The sequence below is a fragment of the Lissotriton helveticus genome, chromosome 2_1, assembly GCF_964261635.1.
Source record: "Lissotriton helveticus chromosome 2_1, aLisHel1.1, whole genome shotgun sequence".
Taxonomy (NCBI): domain Eukaryota; kingdom Metazoa; phylum Chordata; class Amphibia; order Caudata; family Salamandridae; genus Lissotriton; species Lissotriton helveticus.
This window is the reverse complement of record NC_136059.1, coordinates 882,557,787-882,574,037: the sequence shown is the minus strand read 5'-3', so window position 1 is coordinate 882,574,037 and position 16,251 is coordinate 882,557,787. Positions and strand designations below refer to the sequence as shown.

At 42.1% G+C, this 16,251-nt stretch overlaps 1 protein-coding gene across 1 annotated transcript in view; it reads right to left on the bottom strand.

The window, feature by feature from the left end:
* Window positions 1-15,155, bottom strand: part of ADAMTS19 (ADAM metallopeptidase with thrombospondin type 1 motif 19) — a 1,315,906-nt gene extending 1,300,751 nt beyond the window's left edge. The window contains exons 1-2 of the mRNA XM_078675613.1: window positions 14,605-15,155; window positions 9,889-10,484 (exon numbers count right to left, since the gene is read on the bottom strand). Coding sequence (XP_078531739.1) covers window positions 9,889-10,484; window positions 14,605-14,671 — 663 coding nt within the window. The 5' untranslated portion in view covers window positions 14,672-15,155. The remainder of the gene's footprint in view (window positions 1-9,888; window positions 10,485-14,604) is intronic.
* Between the last annotated feature and the right edge of the window lie 1,096 nt (window positions 15,156-16,251).

Genomic DNA, 16,251 nt, shown 5'->3' with positions numbered 1-16,251 from the left:
AGAACTAGGTAGAGATAGTTTGGATGGGAAACCAGTAAAACCCCAACTACTTGAAAATCCTGAAAAAACATTTACTAAAAATAATCTAAATACTCCAAAAAAGAGTTGGGATGGTAATAAACAATCCACTCCCAGAGAAAAACAATTCCAGTCCAGAGGAAGGTCTCCTCAACGAAGAGATAGATCTCTAGAACAAGGTGACAAGTCTCCCCAGAGGGAGCCCTATGAGAAAAGATACAACCTTAGAGATAGGGATAAATTGAGAAAACCTGACAGATATCAAGATATTGATACACGTCCCTCTCGATCTTTTCAGACTTCCTGACAGAAATCGGAAAGAAGAGGATGGTCAGAACACAAAGAAGAGCACGTCAAGTCCAAAGACAAGGAACCTGCTCATCAAAGTAAAAAATTACAATTTCCAAGAAAGAAGGTAGCCAGTATTAAAATAATTAAACATGCCGAGGATACTGAGGACACAACTGAAAAACGTAGAGTGGGCCCAGACAATGCTAGACAGCGCAGCAGAAGTGACCATAGCTCGCAAGATCTTGATGAATCTTCTGGAGAGAGTGGACACGAATGAATACATTCAAGTGGAAACTGCAGATACCAGAGTTAGCAAACCTCATAAAATATACGAAATAACATTACGTATAGAGGGGGACAAGACTAGAAAAGTAAGGGGTCTCTTTTGGGATAACCTTTCAAAAGGCTATGACATCCTGTTAGCTGAGAAAGACTGGCCACCAGAGTTTGTCAGGGAGTGCCCTCATGGCGAAGAAATGATTATGCCTGCCTTCTCAAATCATATTTCAATTCATAAAAAATCCATATATGCAAGAAAATGGTCAGTGGCCCAAGCCCCAGCATTATATAAAAATAATGTAGGATGGGATGAGGACTCTCCTCCTCACAAAATGCAGTTAAAATGTCAACCCACTGCACAAAGGCAGTACCCAGTTAAACAAGAAGCTAAAAAGCAAGTCAGGGAGATCTTAGATTAACTTGAATACCAGGGGGTGATTGAAACATGCACCTCACAAATGAACAATCCTTTGTTTCCTGTCTCCAAGCCAGACGATTCATATTGTCTAGTTTTGGACTACAGACACTTTAACTCATGTTGCAAAACTTTTGCAGTACAAAACTCACACAGTGCAGCACTAATGAATAACATCGTGCGCAAAAAATATAAAACGACATTAGACATCTCTAATGGATTCTTTTGTCAAAACATTGCACCTGAGAGCGGGTATTTGACCGCGTTCTCAATTATGGGGTCGCAAAAACACTTCTGTCGACTCCCACAGGGATTCAAGAATAGCCCAGGATTATTCTCAGCAAGAGTAACAGAGTTACTACAAATATATGATGATGAAGCATTATCCTATGTCGACGACATCTATCTCACAGATGATGACCTGGAGACACACTTGAAAAGAGTGAACACCATAATACTTGGGTTCGCAGCTGAGGGTTACAAATTCAACTTTAAAAAGTCACGAATTGCCCATCTAACTGTCCTATTTTTAGGATATGAATTATCTAGTGAAGGCAAAAGCCTAGCAGACAACTTCTTAGAGAAGTGCGCTGTACTCCAAGCACCTAAAATGCTGAAGAAATTACAATCAATACTAGGTTTGCTGAATTTCGGAAGAACATACATTCTAAATTATGCAGAGAGAGTTAAACCTCTCTATGAATTAATAAAACCTGATTTCAAACCAATCAATTGGACTCAGAAACACATTACAAACAGACATGTTAGCTAAAAGAAAATTGCAAACACGCGAAAACATACGCAACCTTGTAATCCGAGTCATCCCAGGAAGATGCAGATTCACGTACCTGACCTCTAATGAGGGAGAAACGGTACCAATAGATTACAAATCACACTTGTACACACAAGCTGAAATGAAATTCAGTTCTACTGAAAAAATTCTCATAGCGGTTCAAACTGCTGAAGCAAAAGAAAGACCCCAAGCCCAAGGCAGAAGGATAACTGTTTTTACAGCAGAATCAGCCCTTGAGGCATTAACGAGTCCATGCAATTTGACTGCTGTGGCATTAGATCCAAAATGGATACAATGGGAAAATTCTCTTGCTGCAGAAGATGTGAAATACTATTTTGACCCGAAAATGAAAAAACTAGAAAATCTAGAATATGAAGAAGAATATCCTCTGCCAATCGAAATTCTGCCTCTCGAACAATACACATGTGTAATCTACATGGACAGATTTGCACAACACTACGATGTAGAAAAGAAATCCTACAACGCAGCGTGTGCGATTGTTAAAGGTCGCTGGCGTTTTGGTAAATTCAGACCATTAATTACCAAAACTGAATCACCCAAGAAATGCTCAACTCAGCGAGCTGAAATAAGATCTTTAAAGATGGCGCTTGAAAATGCCGATTGCGAATTCCCCACACTAATAGTGTGCGATTCACATTACTGCGTCAGGTCTTACAATAATGACTTGCAGAACTGGGTTCAAAACGATTACAAAGATGACACAGGTGCCACAATAAAGCATAAAAAGCTTTGGGAACAGGTAGTTCTTTTGCAGAAAGAACTACAAAAGACTCACGTGATACATACACTGAGTCATCAACGTGATGGCGTTCACGTTGCAGGGAATTCATTGGCTCTCAGAGCCACAGCGGAAGCGGTTCAACCGGCTTCCGTAGCCACAAAAAAGCGTTCTAAAAAATATATAGACGGAGAAACAATGCTGGCGGTAAAAGCGTCTTTAAAAGGCGACTATGCTGCATTACCTCTGAACTATCCACTCACTTATACATACATAATTGATGCAAACTCCGTTCCTTTTGCTCAAATCCCTGGAGTGGGGGATAGAGTAATTCCAAACACGAACAGGAGAGTCTTTTTAATAGCAGACGCACATATGGGATTGGGTCTAAGGCACCAAGAGATCTTGAAATCTCTTAAAGAATTACAATCAGAATACTGGTGGCCGGGGATGAGCCTGCAATTTTACAAATTTGTCCAAACTGCAACAGAGATCGCAGTCGCGAACCGACCGGAGTATTGCCAGGACCGTTCTTTTAGAAAGCATAAGGCTGTCTATACGCAGAAATCCAGCCGGAGAAATGCGTCCCCATAATATTTAAGACTAGATTCACTTAAAATGTAGACACCAGCGCTCGGCTGACGCCAGAACTGTTATAAAAGATTTGCGAGTGTTTATCGGCACATACGCAATTGGCATGCTACATTCTGACCTGGGTCCTGCTTTTAGCTCTCGAGCTTATAAGGAGGCCATGACCAGCATGGGCATTGCATTGCGGTACTCTTGTCCATTCCATCCTGAGGGAAATGCGGTAGTGGAAAGAAAAAAACGGGACATAAAGCAATCTATAACGGCGAGGGTATTAGGTTCGGGTGATGGGTGGGTCCAACATTTAACAAGTGTCCAACGTAGTCTTAATAATCTGCAAAGAAATTCTCTAAGAGGTCTCAGTCCGTCCGAACTATTGTTCGGTACTAGAATGCACATTCAGGACCTTGATAGTCATACTTCAGTGGTAGAAGAAAAATGCTTTGATATCAAAGACTGTTTGGCTGTTTTACAGGACTTAAATGAAACAAGACGAAACCTGAGCAACATAAAGTTAAAGCAACAGCCAACAGCCACTGAAGAAAAACCACCTGTCCCAGCAAGACCTGTCTGGATTCCAAAGATTGGGGATCTGGTCAGAGAGAAGATCGCGGTAAAGAAGGAATTTGGGCCTTCTTACAGAAAAGTAGTACCTGTCTTAGCTGTCAGCGGAACAAGATCAGTTGTACTACCGCCCCTTGCTGGTAAAAAGGAGAACCGAGTTGTATCCATCGACCTGGTAAAACCACAATCATGTGGCCAATAATAAGTAGTAGACCCAGTGGACTCCCAAGAAATAGCAGAACACCAAAATTTGCTACAAAACAAGAGGTTCAAACTGAGAGACTAATCACATTCGATAAACCTGCAGTGAATAAAAAAGGACTATGCAACAAAGTCATGGAACTTGTGCCTCTTGAAACCCAAATTGCAACAGTTCGTCGAGAAACACCAGTCTACAACGATGTAGCCTCAGACAATGCTAATGAAACAAAGAAAAATCCAAAAGGAAATGAAAATTCGGAAGCAATTCCAACAATTGACAGAACTGCATCTGGCTACTTAATCAATTTCGATGACTTTTCTGATGATCCAAGTGAACATGAAGAAACGCCAGCAACATAAACTTTCAAAGATAAAGTAACTGAACTCTTTCATCAACTCAAAGAAACCTATCTGATTTCTCCATGGATTGAATTTTGGATTGTGTTAGGTGTACTTTTCCTCCTGCTTTGGCTCATCATGGTTCTTTGTTTGGGAAAATTCATTGAAGGAACATATAGTACAATGGACACAGCAAGTCAGAACATCAACTTGGTCCTAAAGCCTCACAAGTCATCTCACATAGAGAAAAGAGAATTATCATCAGTGAACGTCACAGCCAATCCAATACCCGGTGGGGTAGCATGGTACAAAACTGAATTTGACATTTTTGGCCCGATTGAGCTCTTGAAATATCCACATCAGTTTAATGTTTCATTAAGTGACTTTGTAAAACCAAGTACTTTTTCTGATGATTGGGACTTTGAAAATATAAATAATATGATGTCAGATTTAGTAATGTCAGCAAAATTCACAGAACATGATTATTTAGAGGGTTCATCAAATTATGAAGAAATGTATTGCTACAATCATTTTGGTCATCACTATTTGCATAAATCTGCACAGCCTAGAAATGTTTTTAATTATAATCAATGGGAACATTGTGCAACACCACCTAAAAGCAGCTCAAAAACATTTTATGAGAAATTCCCATGCTTCTCAGGGTTTAACACAAGTGATGCAGAAACGTTTTATTTTAAAATGTTAAATAAGACAGGAATGAAAACAATGCTGACAAATAATAAATTGATCAATTCTGAAACATTTTATGAAAAAATTATTACATTTGGTTTTGAATTCTGGAAAAACAACATTGAAACAAAAACCATCTGGGGTACAAAAGAATGGCAGGTCCAAGGTTTAGAAGCATTGTTTAGAGCCTGCATGATCCCAGAACAAATAATATTCTTGAATGACACCATTCAACAGACAACCTGTCTTGGCCTAGCCAAGATTAAAGACTTAAACAAACCGTCTATTCCAAAGCCCATACCTGATAGTAATAGCACTACTGATATGGAGATAAACGTATCCCATATTTTATACCAAAACAGAACACGTCCTGATTGGAAGAAATGGTTGATCTGGCCCACAGACACAAATAACTGTCAAGATAGATTCCTGAAAAAAATACAGGGGTTCAAAATGACCAGGCCAGACCCAAGATACTACCAGAGACAACATCCAGGGATAGTTACAACATACAGTGTAGGGAAGATATGCCTCGAATGGCTACAAAAATCCACACTGGCAGAAATTAAGCAACACTTGATTTTACTTAAAGACGGTGCTGACTTGCGTGATTTCATTCTGGGACCACGCAAACAGCGTCAAAAACGTTTCATAGCCGCCGGTATATACGCTGCGTACAACAAAGCTTGGAAAGTAATGCAAATTGAAACAGCAGAAAAAATACGAGAAATTGATCGTATTAATTTGGAAAAATCACTTTGTGTTGTGGACAATGGGTTAACGACTCTGTCCTCCAGAATATATTCACTGGACAGTATTGTATCATCTGCTATTGATATAATAGGGGAAACAAGGAAGGCTTGGGTCTATATACTAACTGGCCTAGACCACTCAAATTGAAACAGCAAAAACATTGGCCAGATAGATATAATTTGTAAAGACAAAATCTAGTACCACTTATCCAATAGATCTAAGCGGACAAACTTTTCATTTAGTATTTTTACTCAGTTTTTCATTTTCAAAAACAGTGTTCATATATGTCTGAAGAATGATACCATTTCAATAGCAAAATTCACATCAAAATACAGTATTCAAAACACAAATTTGACAATCACCGTAAATGAAACATATTTACATTTACACAATATATACAAAAACACAGACAAAAAATGCCTCTTTTAATTCAATGTGTAAGGCACCAGTCCTGATATAAAAACTACAGGCAAGCAAGAGTTCGTTTAATTTTTTTGCTAGCCTACTTGCTTGATTATGCTGGAACCTAATAACTACTAGGGTCAAAACTCAGGCAGATTTTATCAACAGTTAGCATCCTGATTTGCCCTTCCTGAATCTTGTTCCAGCATCGAGTCAACGCGTTTCGAACCCACGTGTTATTGAGGGGTTCTCCTCAGGACCTGGACTGGGGAACTGTCCTGTACTGTGAAATATAAATAAAATAAACGTGTAAGAACAACTGATCCCTTACATGATTTCCATAGGATTGCCTCTATCTTTACTGAAAATACCTGAAATGTAGCCTTAACGGAGCAACAGTGTGTTCTCTCTCAGGAACACTGTAATTCTGTGTTTCTGCAGATATACAAAGAATGTGTCAACCATGCCTCGCTTTGCTACATTGTTCTCTTTAAACAGCTCGGACAATTACAAGCCACTGGGCGTGAAAAATTATCCTACCTTGTGGTAGAAATGTTCCTTAGTGTTTGCAGCTTATAAGGATGATGCCTGAAACCGTATGCTGTGAATGAAAATGGAGCGTTGATTGAAATGACTGTGTGCGATATATCATACACACGACTCGTCTGGGACATGGCTTCTATTACCCAGGTACGGAGCTGACTAAACCCTTAAAGAGAATTCTTGATTCAGATTCTTGGCAAAACCAACTTAACTTAAACTGCTACTTACTTACTCCTTCCCACGTATTAGGCTTAGGTCAGGTACACCGGGGTAGGCGTATTTAGAAGCACCAGTTGAGTACGTTAGACAATGTATTTATGTATGTATATATTTTATCTATTTTAAAGTATCATATGGCTAAGAAACCATATCAATGCTTTTACAGTATTATTTTATAATACTCCTTTTACTGTACGCACTTTACTTTATACTAAGTATTGCAATTGGCAATTCATTTCTCTTGCATGAGAAAGAAGACTGATCAATAAATAACACCTTTTATTGAAAATGCCCGTCTCTCTATTCTCTGCACTCTGGTGAAACTAAGTATGCACGATTGACTGAGTAAAATAGCTGTCTATTGTTTTCACACGACTCTAGATATACACTCTTATTCTGAGGGAGCAAAGTTGTCATGTTTTATGGTTGTCAGAAGCTAATCCCTTCTTGTCTAGCCAGGGAAGTTAAACTCCTCCTTGTTTATTCGAGAATGTTTCTAGTGACCTCTGAGCTAGCTGGCAAAACTAATTAAGTCTAATATAGTCAGTAGAGACCTTGTCGACCTCAGTCCTACGTCTACACTGCTGTTTATATTATTCCAATGCGCAGAGCCTATTGGGAATATAGGAACTACACTACAACACAATCACTTCATTCATGCAGCTACCATTTTGATGAGCCCAATCAGCACTTGTATAGGCAGTATGCCACATACAGTTCTGTTCAGGTGAAACAATTATTTTAAAAATGTGTATTCTCCTCTGTCGCAGGCAAGTGTTGTCTGTTTAGTTAGGCAGTTGATGATTGTTCTTGCTGCAGGGGAATTATGTAGACATCTTTAATTGCTGTGGATCACTCCACAACCACAAACTAGGAACTCTTATGAACTCTCTATTGCTTCCTTCTACTGGCATGACGAGCAGGCTGGGTTTCCTAGAGCCTCTATTTTGACATTTCTTTGCAATGTATAACTGTAAATGTTGGCATGCATGCCTTTTGATGATTCCTCTGGTTGCTACTGCTACTAGGATTGGACTTTTCAAGTGTAATTATGTTATGTTTCAGCTGACGAAAAAGAGTCTGAGTTTTGGCGGAGTCCCCAAGTCAGTTGGCTTAAGTACACAGGAGTCAGTTGACCACTCAGTAGGTTGCTCTGGTGATTTCTCTGAGTAGTGATTCTAGGAGTGACAGTCAGGTCACACCTGCCTACCAGTTGTGGCCAGCAAGTGCGAGACCTGCCTGTCACATCTAGATTATGCCAATGTCCTTTACACCGGACTCTACACTATTAATCATCAAGCTTCAACAAATCCAGAATGCTGCAGCTAGGCTAGATCTAAACCTTAGCAGACAAGATCATATTACACTTGCACGTATTGCTCTAAGTGGAAGCATCTCCTGCAAAGCACTGTGCATTGCACACCGTACATCCCATGGAACAAGATCAACCTACCTGCAATCCAAACTTAGAATCAACAAACAAGGGAAAAACCTCAGATTGAGAAAGGCTCCATTTCTGAAGGGGACACTACATGTGGATAAGGACCCAGCAAATCTAGGTCTGCATGTGATTCCCCATTCTTGGGACATGAACTCATGATAGCCAGCTTTATGAGAGGGATTCTAGCCAGAAAAGATATTTCCAGCCACATAGTATCTCGCTCATAAATCCGGCTACCTTGTAATCAAGGTCTTGATAGTAATCAACGGCAAGTGTTAGAAAAGAATAGGCACAGATAAATTAATAAAGTAACAAGCACTGACAAAGCCAATTCGTCTGGCTTGGCTTGCAATTTCAGTTATAAGCCAGACATCTTGACTTTCCCCAAATAGCCAGGAATGCTGCATTTGCATTTCAGAAGCAGCATGACCGCCGGAACAGAGAAGCTGTCGGCTGCGCTGAATGTTATCAGTGCCCATTAAATGAATGAATGTAGTTGCTAGACACAACCAAAGAGCATTCCTCTACAGAAAAATATTAGCAGAACAACCCAGTTGCAGCCCCTGCAATCAATTGTTTTCCCTTAAATGGAATCAAAATGTCTTGGAATTGAAATAAATAACATCAAAGTATTGCTTTTTGTAAACAATGCATGTATGAGATAAATAATTCAATGTTACAAAAAGTAAATGTGTTAGTTGAGTTTTCTTTTCAGATGTAAAATAGTCTCTTTTCCATACACTGGAACCACTTTCTAGGAAGAGGACAGATAAAAAAAAAAAAACTAACAGAATAAGGTGAGAGATGTGCACTCCTCTGGTAAAACACTATCTAAAAGCAATGACTGAATGGGACTGACTTAGCCAGGCCATTGAGTCTTGGGAGGCTGACCAAAAGGCTACTCTACGGCCCTCATTACGAGTGGCCTCATAATTCTGATAGAGCTGGTAACAGCTATTATGATGCTGTCGGAAATATAGGATCTTCGGGAACACCGTGAATCGGTTTAGTTTCACAGAGATTAGAGAATGAGGAATTGCTGTTGGAAATCGGACCTTGAACTACTAACTCCCCTTGTGATTCCTCATTCCTAGTGACACTCTTGGGTACCCACTTGTAATTCCCCCATAAGTCAAACCATCTTGGGCTACCATTACTCCTGGCATTGGTAACTCCAGGAAGGCAATGCAACCAGCATTACCTAGCCACTCAGAATGAGAGACGCTGCACTGTCAACTGGACCTAAAATATGGTCTTATTATGACTGTGTTTTCGTAATGATTCGGGAGGATCTTTGAGGGCAAGGGCTGTTATTTACCACCTTCGTACCTGGAAAGAAGTCCCATGAAAAAACAATTCAGCACCTATGCCATAAAGAGACAGATGCAAGCCACTAATAGGAACAAGACAAAGATGGATGTCAGAGATGGTATATACCTGTGAGTGTATTATCTGTCTCTTGGTTTGAGCTCTAATCTGTGATTACAAGTTAACTCCTGAGAGTTCCCAGCTATGAACGTCTCTTGGGTGATAGCCTAATTATTTTTAAAGCGGCAATTGGCATGTTTAAATAAATGCATACAACTAGTATAATTGAGTGCCACAATACTCACCAGCCCTGCTCCACAGGTGCTAAGGGATGCATGGGATGCATGGTGGCGGAGCACCGTGCCACTGTAATAGCAGCTCCTTTCTCCCAGCTCAGATTTTGCTGATCCGGTCTGGTCGTGCAGCCTCTCCTCCACCAGGAAGCTCTGCGCCAGGAAGCGGTTGTCCCTTTTCAGCAGAAGGAAGAATTCTTTGCCAAAGGCAGGCACCCACAGTCTCAGATCCTCGCTGTCCACATTTGACCAAGCAGTGGAGGGGGGAGGTTGCTTGACATCTTCTTCTCCTTTTAAAGGAGCTACATGAGGAGATGCAAAGGGCTTTGCCCTGCCGCTATGCTCAAAAGGATTAGACCAATGCCTGAACTCTTGTGACTCTTCCTCCTCTTCCTTTTGTATAGGTTCTGCAGGATACACGATGGATGAGGCGGCTGCTGAACGCACCTCCCTGGAGTTACCAGTCCCCAACACAAGAGACACATCCTCTTCACTGCTGGTGAGGACCTCTGAACTTGAGCCACTCCCTCTTCTTGTTTCTGGGAAATCCCATAGGGAGGGGAATACAATCTCCCACTCCTCTTCATCCTCGGAATTAGGCTGAAGACCTGTGGATACAAATGGCACATAGTGAGAGTTTCTAGTTACAAGGCATATGGAGAATAGCCTTAAATGAATCTTTGTGACCTAACTGTGAGAGACTAAGATGATCCTGAAGTAAACTCTGTCTGTCTTTAATCGACCTGTTGTTCTGTTTAGACACTCATAAACCTTATAGTCTCCCATGCCATAGATTTCCACTTCAGCTCATTCTTCTAAATAATACTTCATTCAAGATTCAAAAACATGTTATTGTCGCATGACCCTACTTTGTGCCTTCAGGAATACTGTTGGTCACTATAATGGAGCTGCACTTCTACACCTATTAAAAACACCTTCGAAACAGCTAACATCAGCAATTATAAGTCATTGGCAATGAACATGCCACATCCAAAAGTGTGAAAAACATCTTTTCCAACTACAAACTCATTTGTAAAACTTAATTCTACCAAAGCCTCTACTGTGTGGCTTCAATTCTAAGCAAATTTCTAAACCTGGAAAATATTCTCAATTATATATACAAGGCATCATCATACTGTTGGATACCATGACAGATTCTGACACTGTATATCAATCACAAGATAATGTGTTGCTGACTATCCAAAGTCAGCTGCCAGTGTGTTTTTTGTATGTGGACACTTGAGAACAAGAAGAAAATAAAAGAATAAGAAATATCTAATGGACTCACTCTGTCCACTATCTACGCTACTATTTGTTTTTACGTTGTGTTGAGACTACCCTTTGTGCCTCTGCATTTGTGTATGCGACGCTCCAAAGTAGGACTCACACACTCCTTCCCCCTAATGTCACACACTTTGAATTCAACTAATGCTAGCTGCTCAATTTAGACAACTTTTGTTCAACTTCAGACAGATTTTCTTTCAAAACCCTCAAGAATCCTGCTCTTCTAACATTTATACTTGTACCTCAGAAACCCTTGTGGAGTTATTTATGAACAAAATGTTTCTGGCCAGTTCTGTAGTAGAAGACACACAATTGATGGATGGAATGCAGAACAAATCAAAACATTTACCCCAGTCAAGAGATCTGGGTTAAATCCATCATTATTTTGCTCACCATGCCACTCCAGTTTAGACCTGGCCATATGTAAATCAGGTTTGACCCTGTGCCTCATGGGAACAGTCCAGTCCGAACTGCCAAGCCAGATCCTCCCTGGACCGGAAACAAGCATCCTAGGACCGGTTTTGGAGTTTCATCCCTCTTCAGCCAGGATTGCTTGATTCCAGTGGCACAGTGAGTCCAGAACCCACGTCTGGGCATACCTGGCGCACTCAGGGCGAAAAAGCAAACACACACAATGATGGACGGAGTGCAGAACAAATCAAAACATTCACCCCAGTCAAGTGATCTGGGTCAAATCCATCATTCTTTTGCTCACCATACCACCCCAGTTTAGACCTGGCCATATGTAAATCAGGCTTGACCCTGTGTCTTATGGGAACATTCCAGCCCGAACTGCCAAGCCAGGTCTTCTCTGGACCGGAAACAAGCATCCTAGGACCAGTTTCAGAGTTTCACCCCTCTTCAGCCAGGATAGCTTAATTCCAGTGGCACTGTGAGCCCAGGACCCGGTCCCAGGATGCTTATTTCCAGTCCAGTGAGGACCTGGCCTGGCAGTTCGGGCTGGACTTTACCCATTGGGCGCAGGGTCTAGACTGATTTGCATATGGCTGGGTCCAAACTGGAATAGCATGGTGAGCAAAAAAAGAATACATTTAGACCCAGATCTCTGTACTGGGGTGAATGTATGACATTGTTCTGCATTCTCTCCATCAATTGTTCTTTTTGCATTTGTCACTCCGAGTGGGACGGGTATGCCCAGACGTGGTTACTGTGCTCTCCATGCCACTGGAGTCATTCTATCCTGGCTGATGAGGGCTGAAAGCCCGGAACCGGTCCTAGGATGCTTGTTTCCAGTCCAGGAAGGACCTGGCCTGGCAGTTCGGGCTGAACCGTTCCCATTGGGCGCAGGGTCAAGACTGATTTGCATATGGCTGGGTCCAAACTGGAATGGCATGGTGAGCAAAAAAAAGATGGATTTAGGCCCAGATCTCTGTACTGGGGTGAATGTATGACATTGTTCTGCATTCAGGCCATCAATTGTTCTTTGTGCAGTTCTGTAGTAGGACATATTTATATATTCACAAACAGAGCAATATAAATGACTTGTTCCTCTGTTTATCCTGGTAGAGGTCCATTCATAAGCATTTGGAACAGCTGTTTATTTGAGATCTGACTGCACCAAGTTTTGGAACCTCCACCAATCAAAAGAGCGATTAACACACCTCTAAGTAGCTAACAAACTACAGGCAGCAATAAAAGAGATCAGGAACTCCATCTCACTGAAGTAGTAAATGTAGTCCATGTGTTCCTCCTTTGAGGTCCTCGCCTACAAATGCATCAACAGGAACACTCGGGGTCTGCTTCACAAATGTAACTTACTTTTTTTGCATACGTTTATGAGTGTTTAGCAGTCACAAAGAGATTTACGAGTTTTTGAATGCACATAAAAGATAGGCTTTTTATGTGCAGAGACTCTGCACTCGTAAAGATACTACTCACAAACTGTTTTGTCAAAACCTCAAAAATGTAAACTTACACAACAGCATAAATTGACCTTCGTGAATCAGGACCTCAAGATCCATCATCAAAGCACTGAACATAAGCGTCCTTCTTAATACCCAACCTGCACACATAACCCACAATGTATTCCGGAGCCCTGAACATGCAGAAACTCAAAAGGAGGCAGAATATTCACAGTCAGAGGATACTGATCTGATACAACCTACTTGGGAACTTTCACTCCGAGAGTAACCACATCTGATTCAGCAACACCTTGAAACACACTTATTCAGGACTTTAATACATTCACTACATGTTAAAACGTACCCTGGGGGAGGTTCCCTGCATGGAGTTGTGCTATGCATCATCTACCTTCCTTCATTCATTCATTCATTTGAAACCCCCTGTATCCAGTAATTTTCAAGATGGCATTGCAGGATGCCAACATGTCAAATCTGCGCCTCCTAGAGTGCCTCAGGTGAACTTTCACCTACTAGTAAGATGTGTAGAATGTTGCAGAAGATGGTGCTCTTGTCTCTGTGTCTCGGATTATTTCCCTGGAAGGCTATTATGCGGTATTCTTGCAAGCCCTAACCCATCTAGGGCCAGATGTACGAATAGTTTTTGCATGCGCAAACGGGTTTGCAACCTGTTTGCACATGCAAAAACCTACATGACCAATGTACTAACACTATTTTGTGAGACGCAAAAGCCAAGGGTCTATTGGTGGTCACAATCTCCCTACACAGACACAGAAGAAATAGTCAGAATGGGAGGCATGTATGCTCAGTGTGTTTCTGTGTATGAGTGTGGGTGCGGAGGATGTTAAAAAGTAACTAAGAGGTCACTTTATTCAATCCTTGCATTTCCCGGGATATAACATGCCCCAGCAACTGACTTGAAGTCATACAGACTCCCAAGCTGTATGCTTCAACTTCTGCATGAAATTATACTCAGATGCTGGTAAAATGGTCCAATGGGGATGCTTGCCACCCAGGTATATACTGTGATTTGCCGTGCATGGGTTCACATCCCGACTATGCCGACTCAAACTTCCTTTTTTCCGAGAACCTTAGACTGAGCCCATTTAAATTGGGTAACACTAACACCTGCTCTACGCGGTCCTTGGACACGCGCAAGTGTTGAATGCCGGTCTGCGTTGAAATGAACTAATTTTTGCAGCAGAAAGAAGCAGTATACTTCATGCGTCTTGGTTCCATTAGGAACTGATACACGTGCAGCCCTGAACACTACGTGCACTTATCTGCAAAAGCTGCATCTGTACATTGGCTGGTATCAATGAGCATAGTAGATGTTTGACAACACTGTCTGTCGGGAGATCAGCTGAGCAGACACATGCCTCCTTTATTTTTTCAATATGAAATATGCAGGTATGCCCCGAGCACGCGTTTTACCCATACGTGGATGTCTGGAATGCCACAGCGCGTAGGAAGCCATATGGCGCCTATTCAAACCTGCGGACATTAAAAGGATCACCCAATAAAGCTCAAAAGACTGGCGCACAGCAGAACCAAAAGACCTTACCCGAAATGATGCAGTGTGACACAAAGCCCAGCAGGTAAGAGAGGCAGCAGGCGTGCCTCAGCTTCATTTTCCCGTCTCTGGTCCCCTCTGCCTAAATGTCCCAAACACATGCAGCGCTCGGATGGAAACTTTGAAGGCTAGAGAAGTGATTGATGGCTCTGCGTGGTCTGCTTTTCCTCTTTGCTTTTCTGCAGGAGGGGTGCACTTGGCACAGCCACGTCCCCCCCTCGGTGATAAGAAGCCGGCTGCGAGGTGGCTCAGTGAGGTGCTCCGTTTGATGCCGGCCGCCGGGTGAAACCTTGAGGACCAGGGTGGGATTCTGTCAGTCTAAGCAGGCGGCCGGTAATGTGCCCACAGGATGAGTTCTCAGACTAGGTCTCACTGCCCGAGTCCAGCCTAAGTCCCGGAGAGAACAGGTCCGCAGATGCAGCGGGAGGGAGAGAAGCGGCACTAGAAAGTGCAGACAGGAGGGCCAAGTTTGCAGAGAACACGCCTCTCTCCAGATGCAGCCGGCAGCCCCTCGCAGCCAGCAGCAGCAGCGCGTTGTCTCAGCGCTCAGCCGGCTCTGAGAGCGGGAGCAGCAGGGGGAGGAGAAGGGGAGCGAGTGCATGTGTGTTGAGGGTGGGGGAAGGGGGCGGCTGGGATCAGAAGGCAGCCGCGCAGCCCTCCCAGGAGCGCAGAGGGCGCCGCGAGGAGGTCACAGAGTCGCGTAAATCCAGAGAGCGCAACCCGCGGGGGGTAGAAACAGGTAGATCGCATAGGGCCAGAAAGCACGCCGTAAGCCAATATTGAATGGACATTTGTCAAAAAAGAAGCTTACTTCTAAAATCAGGGGCCTCCACGAATTACCCTCACCTTCCCCAATTCATTCTGAAGGTAGTCAAGTCTATCGCGATATCTCAATTGCCCTGCCGTACCTCACTGTGTCGTCCAGTCTGTAACAGTGGATGCTACTCACCTGCTAAGCCTCAGTCTTGCAGCGGTGTGCTTGGTCAATATGACATCTCTTAAGGTTACGAAATGACTGTGATTATAGAAGATAAATGCGGAATGCCTCACGATCTAAACACATCCTTTATGTTTTCACAGATATTTCAATCACACCTTATAAGATCACTTTGAAATAAAAAGACTAGATGACCCGAAGTAAAACCTCTTAATTTTCTCAATACTTGCTAACGTGCAATTTTTGTGTAAATAAAATGTATTCATTTAGTATGGCGGCCAAAGACCAGGCCATTAGACTAATGGGTTTACTTTAGGAAATCCTTCGCTAACCCAAACATGACCGTGGGGTGATTGCTGACATTTTCCATATGGCCATTCAGTTCAGTCAATGTATTTAATTCATTCAATTTTTAGGTTATGATTAACCAAATTTCTTCTACTCTTGTTTGGAAATGATACCGGCATGTCTTCTGTAAACTGGGGTGCCTGTGTTTCACATTAGGTCGGCTGGCATACACTCCATTTTCTTGAAATACATTTGAGTTGACCAATTTCAAGTTAATTGCCGGGGAGACCATGCAAGCTGATTGCAATTGCACCTTGAAACTGGCTTTGCATAGTGTGATAATGATTATTGGTCTCAGCTAGCATTTTTAATGAACCAATAGGACTTTCTTGAATTTTTGTTCAGCAAGTATA